Genomic DNA, 11,917 nt, shown 5'->3' with positions numbered 1-11,917 from the left:
AGTTCGAAGTAAAGAACAATGCTGTTGACCATCTGTTGAAGATTCTTCAGAAACATGGCCACACTGATCTTCCATCCTCTGCTCGTACTCTGCTCAAAACGCCAAGGAAAATAACCACAATGCAGAAATGTGGCATGGAGTATTTGCATTACCCACTGCGTCAACAGTTGCTGGACAAACTGGAGAAATACCCTGTTGAAGAGATCCTGGACCATGACACAATTAATCTGTCATTCAACGTTGACGGCCTGCCATTGTTCAAGAGCTCAAGTAAAGTTATGTGGCCTGTGCTCTGTGCTGTCCACCTCAAGCCCATCATCGTTTTTCCAGTAACTTTGACATGCGGAAACAAGAAACCCACCGATCTGACTTTCCTAGATGATGTTATTGCAGACCTCAATGATCTGATGTCTCATGGCCTTCAGTATAAGGAGAGAAATTTCTCTATTAATGTTCTCTGCATTGTGTGTGATGCTCCAGCAAAAGCCTTTACACGAGGCACAAAGCTGTGCTCTGGGTACTATGGATGTGATAAATGTGACCAGAAAGGTGAATGGTTTAATAAAGTAACATTTCCAGCCACAGAAAACCTCACCTTGCGCACAGATGATTCATTTAGGAGCCAAGTTCAGCCTGAGCATCACAATGCCAATACTCCACTCATCCAGCTGCCCATGGATATGGTCAAAAGCTTCCCAATCGACTACATGCATCAGGCATGCTTGGGGGTGATGAAGAGGCTTCTTGTCAGTTGGACCCGTGGAGAAAGAAGAGTCAGGCTCTCCACCACCCAAAAACAAGTAGTCAGCTCTAGGTTGCTTCAGCTTAGGAGTCAAATTCCTTCCATTTTTGCTCGCACCCCTCGTGGCCTGGATGACCTGGAGAGATGGAAGGCAACAGAATTCCGTCAATTCATGCTGTATACAGGCAAGCTTGTGTTGAAAGGAATTCTTGGGCATGACATGTACCTACATTTCTTGGCATTCAGTGTGGCAATGTGCATTTTAGTTTCCCCAACACTGGTCAAAAAGCACTCAGAATATGCAAGATGCTTGCTCAGCTACTTTGTCAGCAGAGGACGAGAGCTCTATGGAAATGAGTTCATAGTGTACAACATCCACTCAATGCTCCACATCACTGATGATGCTGTACAATTTAATGGTCTGGACAACTGCAGTGCATTTAAATTCGAAACATACCTGCATACGATCAAGAAGATGGTACGAAGTGGAACACACCCTCTTAGCCAGATTGCCAACAGGATTGAGGAAAGATGTGCATCCACAATTAAAAACAACAAAGACAGACAAACAAAGAAGAGCAAGGATAGAGCATTCATCCTAGACGATGACAATGGCTGCGAGATCACCAACGATGAGGAGAAAGATGGACATGTTCTTTGCAGAATTTATCATAGTCCTGCACCATTGTTCATCGAGCCCTGCCACTCATTTCTTCTGGGGGTGTACAACTTCAGTAAAAAACAAACGACAATGAGGTGGATCTCCAAAAAACTAACTGAAAAGAGAGCAATCAAGATCGAAAATGGAGACACAGTGACTTTCATGGCCATCTTACACCAGCAGTGAATCTTTTGTATTTTTTTTTTTTTTTTTTGTATTAGTATGTATGTCGTCGTTGAATTCACGGAGGAGTCGACGGTTGGCATTGTAGCCCAGTGCTGGACACACAGGGAAAATGGGGTACAAGAAAATTTTTCATAACCTTCCACATTAACAATATAATCTTGATCAAAAATATAAAAATTAAGAAATGTATGTAAATATTTTAACAATGTCTCTGACTTCACTGGACGCATTCTAGCAACAATACAGCTACTGGCCACCTACAAACCCCACTAAAAGGGCAAAAAAAGAAGACGTTCCTGATGAGCAAAATTGGATTTCCAGGAAAATCCGTGTATTGGCAAATACTGGTAATGTTTAATTTATTTTGAGGATACTTTAATGATCAGATTGTACATTATGATTAAATTTTAATTGTTTTACCATTGGCTTTATATTTTTAGACAACTTTGCAAAGGCCCTCAAGTGGTGTAAAGCAGCAGAATACCATTCTGCCGTGGAGAGTGATGTTGACACCTACACAAAAAGGCCAAAAAGAAAACCTCTCCGGTATGATGACAGCAGCGATGGTATGCATTACTTTCAGTCTTTGAGTATTGTGTAGTCCATAAAGACCTTCTGATAGTGAAACAGAAAAAGTCATATCATTATCAACTTTCAAAGAATACATTGCTAACTGCACATTAATAATGTGTGATCTATTTAGATGAGACACTGCGGGCGACCCCAAGAAAAAGAAAGCATCAAGGTACCATTGTATATACCATTCAACAAATGGCAATTTAAATTCAGGTTAAAGTAAATTAACATTTTGCATGCTATTTAGATGGACCATTTCCTAAAAAAAACCCATCAATTGTTGAGAAAAGGCCAGACAAAGGTATAAGTATATGTGTATGCTCTTTTTAAACAACCAAATAAATTTAAAATTAATGTTTAAAATGAAAATTCCCCCCCTGAAACATATTTGTTATTTTACATGTCTTTGATACAGCAACAGAGGCTACACTTCCCATCCCACCCCAACATAAACCAAGTACATTTGTACAAACACATCAAACAGTATAGTCCCATGAATACGTAAAATATATTTTCTGCAATTACATGTAATTCTTTTTTGTCTTTGTATACTCAAAATAGAAAAAGTCAAAGAGTCTTCCCAGAATGCAACCTATGACCATTCAGATCCCAGTACATCACATGATTTATCTAAAGGTAGAATTGAATAAATGATTTAACTCTATGGGGTGAATTCACTAAGAATTAATCGCGCCCACTGACATTTTTGTGTACACTGTCTGTGCTGGTTTATAGCCAAAGTGATAAACTAACTATGCAAATGGAAATTATTATTGGATAAATTACTGCTGCCATGATCTATACAGAAACTTCCTTTTAATAATTTTCACGATAAATGTATTATTTAAAATTATTTAAGAATAATTTGTCAGATATATAAATGTTGTACAGAACATAATGGCAATGACTTGATTAGATTGCAACTGCTTAAAACATTCTATTGGTGCCTACTAAGACAGGTTTTTATAGTAAAATATCACAGGCAAAAGTGGCACATCCGTTTAGTGGATTCGTCTCAATGTTTTTCAAGGTTCAAGTTGACAACTGTGTTTTTATCATGCTTGCAGATCTTGATGAATCACCCATATTTGATTCTGTGTCTGTGGCAGAATATATTACTGAAGGTAAAATTTAATTTGTATTCAACATCTGTAAACTTTATTTGAATTGATTTTAGATTGAATTGAAAGTTAAGTAGCTGATGTTAGAAGTTAGATGAGGGAATGATAATGACATTGCGTATGCAACAAATGTTAAATTGGTCATATCATGAGGAATCAAATTGTCCATACAAGAGTGACATTTCCCACACAGGATAATTCAAAGTTGAGTGCTTGTTGTATAACATTACTTAACTTTTTTAGAGGAGAGACAAACATCTGCAAGGGCTGACAACACGAAGACCCAACGACCCAATGACCCAACGAAGAGTGAACTTAAAGGTACATTTTATAGGCCTAAGAAACAAATGCATCGAATGTAAATTCTAAAAAGAAAAAGAGTACATATTGATACAGAGTTCTTCCGTTAGATAGTGTTTTAAGTGAATTATGGTGTAAAGTTAATTTTTCCTCCTATTAGATAGGTTTATGATGTTTGTATTGTAGTTAATATATTACACTAACATTAGGCTACTTTTTGGCTCACCAAGTGTGTAACTTGTTCTCTCTAATTGCAGAAACACTGGAGGTTCTGCTACGAAAAGTAGACAGCCTGGCAGCCACCCAGAGAGAAATACTCATCCTACTGAGGAAACGCCAGGGTCATCAGAGAGCGGAAGACATCCTGGAGCTCAATATCGCTCAGAGCAAAGAGGAGCTTGAGGCCCTTGAACACCGTCTCAAAGACTCTGATTTTAGAAAGAGAGTGGTGAGTATTTTGGTTATTTCCGGGGCGCATGATATTTTTAAAAAACTGTGTATTATATATTTATTTAAATATGATTTAACAATTACAAAAACACATTCATGGTTATGTCATTATTGTTTTTTTAGCACTAATTTACAAGCAATGGAAAGTTGCATTAATATTATTTAAATTATTTTTATTAGTCATATATATTTTTAAAAATGATTTAATGAATTCCTCCTCATTCCTAATAAATAAAATCTATAAATCGGTGAGACAATTCTATAGTATGTATTTATGTAGCAAATATGCACAATTACTTTATTAATATAAACAATTATGTAAGTTTCTACTTTTACATATTCAACAACTAAATTGTGACAATGAGAAATGAACAACGACTATGAGTTTGTTGACTGTACTAACCTGCATGCCAAACCATGATGTTTAACAGATTCACCATCTCAGCCTTATTGGTGGGGCAAATCCAGGGGATTGTGTGAGGAGAGTGATGCGGGCAGTAGCGACAAACATCGTGTGGAGCCACTTTAGTTTGAAGGGGAAAAGGGAGAAATTGCCTCTGATTGACACAACTCTGTGTAAAGTCATCAAACGTGAGTCTGAAAAATAAATAACAATGTAAAGAATGAACATTTCTTTTCATTTCTGGAAACATTTACTCATGTCATTTAAAAATATATTTCTTTCTTGCATATAACAAGGGATGCTTTGCAGAATGTTAAGCCATTTAAAAGTATAAAATCACTGTGCACTTTTTTGTGTTAAAAATATGAGCCATAACTTATTCACAATACTGCACTTGCCTCAAGTGCGTTATTGCTTTTATAATTCTAATAATAACTTTTGTAAGTGAAATACCTTTACCAAACTTAAAATGATAGTATTATATTGATAAAGTGAATTTGAGCACACAAATAAATGGTAGGCTACTTACAATGTAATATTCATGATTTCTGTTTTGTTCCAGATGCTGTTATGAAATGCAAGTCTGATCTGGGAGAGAAGGACATAGAGTGTTACATTGCAGAGACACTGAAACATGTGCCAGCCCAACTGAAAAAACATGTTCAGGTATTGATGTTGAATATAGGAAAATAGGGGGAACAAATTTTCGGTTCGATTTGATTGAAACAATGGAGGCCAAAACCTGCAAAACAATACATATTTAAACACGCAAATAAATATATAAATAAATCCACAAAATTCTACATAAATAATTAAATGTGCAAGAAAAAAAAAAAAAAACGAATGTTGGGGAAAAATGTTAAAGGAAATGCAAAACGGAAAGTTTTCTTGAATTTACAACACAAATAAATCTATCAAGAATGTGGAGACCACGGTGGACACCGCAGTAGTATCGACATAATATCTCGTTATTTCGACATAAGGGGACATTCTAATCTGCATTAAGCCACATTAAGCGTTCTTATAATGGTTTTCTATGGGGGGAAATACTTAACGTGTAATTGCGTTCATATTCTGGGCTCATCTGATTCTTTTTTTTTGTACATAACATAGCCTACTTTGTTTTTATTTTAGTATAATAATGATTAATAAATGCACGCACAATTATCCGTGAACTTGATTTGAACAAATGCCTTTCAACTTGTGTGCAAAATTCAGAATTAAATGAATGAGCCGCAATTTGTACAAATAGAGAGTCTGTAGGCCTAGTATACTGTTGTAGCCATTAAATATGCGCATTTAGTTTCATATTTGTTAAATTATTATAATGTTTTTTTTTTTTCATTTCTGTTGATTTATGAAAAGTGAACAGCACGAGTAAGATAGGATGCGCAATATGAGACATGGAGTGGTTCAGACATGATTTTGACCACTTCTTTAAGTTTTGTTTTGTAGAAAACCTTTCTTTAAAGTGTATTTCGTTTTGTATAAATTGTATCTTAATTTTAATACATTTTTCATCAACCGATTTAATGAATAATAAGAAGCATAACGGACAATATAATCATGGAGGCGCCCGCGCGGTCACTTGCATTGCACGTTAACTGGAGCGCATCTTATCCTAACTTAACGAAACTCAGTGTATGCCTCACACAGATATGAGAAATACATCAAATATACAAAGCTTGATATGTCTTTAAACGAAATAATTCAAAACGAAAAAAGAAAAAGGCTACTCTCTGATTACGTAATCCATTATGTGCATTTCTCTAGGCGCGTTCACTACGGATATGGCGATCGTCAACTTCATCTTTGCAGACGAGTCGACACTGTCAGAAAACACTAGTTTATTAATAAAAATCAATGCACGCGTCACCGGATTTACAAATGCACATCTTGCTTGTTGCACGCACACATATTATGTCGAAATACCAAGATATTATGTTGAAATAACATTATTATTAATAATAGTCTACATCTTTTAGAATATTTGATTGAATGCTGAATGTTGCTTGTTCAATTTAATAAAATGAAAACTTTAATTGTGATCATTAAAATAATTGAATATTAAATATTTAGTGGCCAAGTTTTGCGCAGCTCCCCCTTCAATGATCTAGCACCCCCCCCCCCCCCCCCCCTCAGCACATGCGTTAAAAATTCTCTGGCGCCGTCCCTGCAGAGAAGCTATGTAACATTTTTTTGTTCTGTTACCTCCAACCCCCGTTTTGAGTCGCCGGAAAGGCATGACTTAAAATGAAAAGCATTTCATTTTTGCTTTTTCCAATCGATATTATTTATCAGGACTATAAAAACAAATATAAAATAACAACAATAAAATGTGTATAGTTACATTACCGGTCTGTAAACTTTTTTCTCCACAAATGACCACGTTAACATCTGTTTTAGATAGAACTTAATAGCTTTATTTTAAGCTAAGTTAAGCCCAAAACACAATTTCCACGTTAGTCAACATTTTCACAGCATTTTTGTTAGGAAAAAGTTACAAACTGCTTTCATCACCCTGGACAGCTCCCATAAATAAGCTCATGTGCAGGTTTAAATATTAATAAACCTAATATTATCTCCTCGATTTAATTTGCAAAATCTCTGTAATTTATTTACCTTAAGCCTGTGAGTTTCCTCACAATATGCAACATTTAATCAACAGACATAAATCATCACTGCAGTTTGCCTACCCACACGGATTAGGTTAAGTTAGATCAAAATCAGACTTACCTTTGTCTTTGAGAAGATTTTAAAATGGTATATTATTCCTGAATAATTAGCAGTAGCAAGAAACTGAACATTTCCTGCGAAGAGGGAAAAAACGTTTCATGGGGAAAATGTCTTTTGCAGAGTCGTTACAACAGACGTTATTTTAATATTTTAATATAATTAGAGGCGGATAATAACAACCAATCAGCAGTCGCTCCTTCGGAGTCCTTTCGGATTTGTTTTACTGTTGCTGCGGGGTTAAGGCAGAGTTATGTAGGCTACTATCAGACAAATTCACGGTGCGTTAATTTTATGTAGACGTTGTCATATGCCCTACAAGGAACAATAAGAGCTTGCAGTGAGAATGCAAAAAAAAAAAAAAAAAAAGCAATTTTTTAGTTAAGTGCCCTTCAAAGACATAATTTCGCCGTTTGGACCAAAAGAGTTTACAAATTTTAGCCTAATACAACTCTTATTTAAAGGTTACAATGAAAATGACTAACCTGTTGTTTTGTTGTTGTGCTGTTTCTTTAGGATCGACTGCCAGTACCTGCAGAATTGTAGTTCGCTTGTTCTCCTCGAAGTGTTCCCTGTTCGAAGTGTTCCCGTTCAAGTGTCTTTCATTCCTCGAAGTGTTCCCTGTTCGAAGTGTTCCCGTTCAAGTGTCTTTCATTAAGTGTTCCCTGTTCGAAGTGTTCCCTGTTCGAAGTGTTCCCGTTCAAGTGTCTTTCATTCCTCGAAGTATTCCCTGTTCGAAGTGTTCCCGTTCAAGTGTCTTTCATGAAGTGTTCCCTGTTCGAAGTGTTCCCGTTCAAACAAATTAATTGTGTTATAATTATAATTAAAATGTTAATGTGTACTGTTTTTTTCCAAATAAATTAGCTGAATTTACCTCATTTTGAGTATGCATTCATCATTCATTTAAATAGTCTTTAAATGAGGTGTGGGCAAATGAGGACACAAACTGTCCGCCTTGAAAATGACATATTTAGTACCAGCACAGGACGTTGTCACAACGTTGTGCTTACTAACTGGTAACGTCGCAAAGTTACGTTGTCACAACGTCGTGCTTACTAACTGGTAACGTCACAAAGTTACGTTGTCACAACGTCGTGCTTACTAACTGGCAACGTCATAAAGTTACGTTGTAGCAACGTATCTGGGAATTTCACTTTTCCGGTTGCCACGACGTAACTAATTACGTCGCCACGACGAAAGTTTGGTCACCAGATTACGTTGCAGTTACGTAACAGTTACGTATTTGTGTTAGCTGGGTTAGTTCCTCTAAAGCTCTCAAATCAGTTTATTATAACAGTGAACACTCTTTTCATGTCGTTGCAATGTTATATTGTGTCATGTTTATCCAATTAAAACTGATTAAAAAACGTAGACTCCACTTCATTGATAGTATCTTATGTTGAACTTTATTCTTGTTCAAACAGACTCCGTATGAAGCAATACATAAAGTATTGAATGAAAATGTCTCTGAAACATCTGTGTATTATTTGGCAAATATTGCATTGATTTATTTCACTTAAGCTGTGGTAAAGTATGCGAACACCACGTGAGTGGTCACTACGGGAACCAGAAAGTGTCCGACTTCACGTCTCCGTTTGCAGCTCCTCCCCGCCTGCACGCGGCTACTCTCGCCGATCGGTTGCATCCAGCCGCAGCCGATGTCGAACACACCTACAGACTTCGGTTGGTGTTCAGTGAGAGCGGTCGTGATTCAGTGTGTCTTTGGTAGTTAGTGTATTTCGATTTATCATCGTCATGGTAAATAATTATGTTTGGAGGTTGCACAAATGTCAGGACATCGAGTCCACAGTTTAACGAGCAAGAAAAAGGACGGTGCTATGATATCTTCCGTGTCTGGGTGTGTTTTGTGCGGATGAAGAGACGGACTTCACTTCTTTTTCTGCTTCAAACACGCGGTGTTGTGTAGCGTTCACTTTATATCTGAGGATGATCATCCTGGCGATATGATGCAGTTCAACACGGGATGCCGAAGCTAAACCAAGCGAGACTCGCAACACTCGAGTCCGTCAGAAATAACGTTAAAGCTCAACGTGAACTGTGCCGTAAAATAACTGTGAAGTTAAATATCAGGGCTGTGTTGGCAGCAAAAGCAGGACCGATTCAATATTAGGAAGGTGTTAAAAGATAATATTCTCTATGTATATTTTGGTTAATATTTTAACAGTTGCAATGTTGTTTTTTGAGTTGGAGTCAAACCAAAAGTTATTTAGACACCAGATATAACTGGGTGATTCTCTGAGGTGGGTGCCTTTTGGGTCATACCTTCTTTTTTTTTTATACCTTAAAAAGTTATATTTCTGATCATTTCATGTGATAGTGGATTAGTCAAACCTTCAAGAAAATACATTTTCCCACCTCAGGCATGAAATTCTAATCGATATTGAGTGTTTTTTCTTACTGAAAGTTGTTTTGGAGTTCAACCCCGTCACAGACCACTTGGACCCTGTTTAAATATGATTTTAAAAGATTTTCAAGTAAATTTTTGTAGAAGCTTTTCAATGAGATGTCCCTTGTTTGATATCATTTATTGCATGTAGAATTTTATTTTTAAATACTCACCATTTGAATACCAAATCAGGTCATGAAAACTGTATCTAACATTGGTCTTCATATCTTATCACAAAATATGCATTAACATTAGGATTAAATTAGGATTTCATATTTTTTCTGACTGTCCTGTAAATTCTGCACACAGCAAAACAAACATTGACCTAATTTGTCTTCTTATCATAAAAATATTAATAAAAACTATCAAATAACAGGTTTGAACTCAGCATAACAGGGTTGAAGTGATGATCATTATTTCAATATAGTATGGATTTCTTACCTGTAAATAATTAATGATATCACATTCAATAATATTTTATTTTATTAAAGTTGACAAAAACAAACACACATTTTCTTCTCTCTGCGTCTGCATCCCTTCTTGCTCTGTACTGTCTTTGCCTCTCTGCTGCTGTTTTTGCCATTGGGATGTCTGAAAATATTGAACATAAAATACCATAATCGATTATTTCTGACAGTTCACATCACAATACAACATGTCTACAATTGTGTAATCTACTAAGAAGTGTCAAACATTCAACCCTGTCACAACGATTCAACCCTGTTATACTAAAAAATGTGACGGGGTTGAATGTGACGGAGCTGAAGTTTTTGGCTAACAGTAGCTAAGAAAGTTAGCTTAGCTAAGACAGTAGCACCACATGGCATTTAGGACATCATAAAATTTTAATGTTTTGCAAAACTATTATTTAATTTTTCTTAAACCGTTTTTTACTATCATTTAGTCATATAACAGAGTTGAAATGTTGAGCCTGACAATCTTAATCTGACAGTTAAAAACATGAAATATAGGTAAGAAAAGATACTGACACTTGCCTTTCTTTGCAGCATGTTCTTCAAGAGACTTGTGTGATGTCACTTCTTGGATGTGATGCCACAGGGATTGATCCATTATTTTTATAGGGGGGTAAATAGTATGGCGTGACGGGGTTGAAAACAAACTGGAGGACGTGTATAAATATTGCAATTTCACGTATAATTAATGCATTTTTATATATATATGTATATTTTAGTTAAAGTAGACCAACATATGATTATATTAGCAGCAACATTTTGGTATTAATTGGACTTTTTATTTGTTTGATATTCAATGAAAATGTAATGATGGTTAGTGAGGACATGCAAACATGCTTGATGTCTACTACTTAGGCAACCCATTATCTTTAAATAAAAAAAAAAAAAAGCAATTGTGTTGCATTATAATGCAAAGGCACCTGGTTCTATTAATTGACAGTGTTAAAATGCATTTTGTGATTTCCTTCTATTGAAAATCTTTGAAGTAAGTTTGGGGGACTTGAAGGGCACCCAATTCAGAGAATCACTCAACTAGTGGGTGCGGGACACTATAGTTAATTTATGTAAGGAAGGATAGCAAAATAGAGTAAACTCTGGCATTAACACCCACTGACATTACACCCAAAAATGCTTCATACAGTGGAATGGCAGAAAATGTATAAAAATGTGGGACCCAAAATTACTCAAGACACTTTGACCTGACCATGTTTTGCTGAAGTGTGTTTTATTTTTATTTATTATTTTTTTTATTGCTAATGCGACGAACACAGACTGAACAAAATGAAGCATTGCTTGGTATTTTATTGACCTAAATTGGTATTATCGAATTGTGCTTAAATTTAACAGCTGACAGATATTAAAACTAATTCATTTGAGAGCCTAAAAAGTAGTGATGGGCATTCCGGCTCTTTTTCGTGAGCCGGCTCGTTTGACTCGGCTCACTGAAAAGAGCCGGCTCTTTTTGACTCACAAACGGCTCTTAAAAAAATATATGTTTTAACTTGCTGAAAGTCCACCGCACAACTGTGCAATGTGAATATTCACATTTTTAATTGTCCATAACAACCCAGAAACTAGCCTGCTTGCCTTGCACATCTAATTAATGGGCAAAGTTATGAATGACTATTTTTCTTACCTTCTTTTTTATTTTTTATGTGGATGTTATTGAGCTTGTAGAAGTTTAGCTCTTGCGTTCTTCTGAACATCTTGCGCTGCAATAGCTGGGTTTCAGTCACGTGATTATTATGACGCGCAAAGGCGGGGCGATCTCAGATGGAGGGCAGGAAGTAAACAAGGAGAATACGTCAATGGAGGAAACCGTTGCGGAGTGTCCGTAATGTACATTTATCCGATTTTTTGACCGT

At 36.1% G+C, this 11,917-nt stretch overlaps 1 protein-coding gene and 1 long non-coding RNA gene across 10 annotated transcripts; one reads left to right on the top strand and one right to left on the bottom strand.

Annotated features, from left to right (window-relative positions):
• Window positions 1-9: 9 nt before the first annotated feature.
• Window positions 10-7,794, bottom strand: LOC311082322. 8 transcript variants are annotated; one of them, XR_014606095.1, is made up of 9 exons: window positions 7,658-7,794; window positions 7,356-7,404; window positions 7,176-7,249; window positions 4,969-5,027; window positions 4,440-4,633; window positions 3,813-4,014; window positions 1,200-3,622; window positions 973-1,087; window positions 10-878 (listed from the first exon to the last, which is right to left on the bottom strand). It is a non-coding gene; the product is annotated as an uncharacterized lncRNA (long non-coding RNA). The 8 variants fall into 8 exon arrangements; XR_014606099.1 differs by having other exon boundaries at window positions 10-419; window positions 596-878; window positions 7,176-7,487; window positions 7,658-7,790; XR_014606100.1 differs by having other exon boundaries at window positions 1,200-1,471; window positions 2,107-3,622; window positions 7,176-7,487; window positions 7,658-7,790.
• LOC311082321 (uncharacterized protein) lies at window positions 1,572-8,050 on the top strand. Of its 2 annotated transcripts, XM_084113084.1 has the most exons (13): window positions 1,572-1,703; window positions 1,825-1,936; window positions 2,030-2,155; window positions 2,293-2,334; window positions 2,413-2,466; window positions 2,581-2,622; window positions 2,727-2,801; window positions 3,233-3,289; window positions 3,530-3,607; window positions 3,844-4,034; window positions 4,468-4,627; window positions 5,002-5,105; window positions 7,689-8,050. In XM_084113084.1, the coding sequence occupies exons 1-13, from the start codon at window positions 1,626-1,628 to the stop codon at window positions 7,716-7,718; spliced, it is 1,149 nt and encodes a 382-aa protein (XP_083969210.1). In that variant the 5' UTR covers window positions 1,572-1,625; the 3' UTR covers window positions 7,719-8,050. The 2 variants fall into 2 exon arrangements, with proteins under 2 accessions (XP_083969210.1, XP_083969211.1); XM_084113085.1 differs by lacking the exons at window positions 2,413-2,466; window positions 2,581-2,622; window positions 2,727-2,801.
• The last annotated feature ends 3,867 nt before the right edge of the window (window positions 8,051-11,917 follow it).

Source organism: Abramis brama (genome assembly GCF_963993115.1).
Source record: "Abramis brama genome assembly, chromosome: 4".
Lineage (NCBI taxonomy): Eukaryota > Metazoa > Chordata > Actinopteri > Cypriniformes > Leuciscidae > Abramis > Abramis brama.
The sequence above is the reverse complement of the archived record's forward strand: the minus strand, read 5'-3'. Positions and strand labels throughout refer to the sequence as shown.

Bases quoted from the DNA above. Each gene is read 5' to 3' on its own strand.
- LOC311082321 (XM_084113084.1), top strand. From the start codon at position 1,626: ATGTATGTCGTCGTTGAATTCACGGAGGAGTCGACGGTTGGCATTGTA. The intron at 2,156-2,292 runs GTATGCATTACT...TGATCTATTTAG, and splicing joins GTATGATGACAGCAGCGATG to ATGAGACACTGCGGGCGACC. The intron at 3,290-3,529 runs GTAAAATTTAAT...TAACTTTTTTAG, and splicing joins GGCAGAATATATTACTGAAG to AGGAGAGACAAACATCTGCA.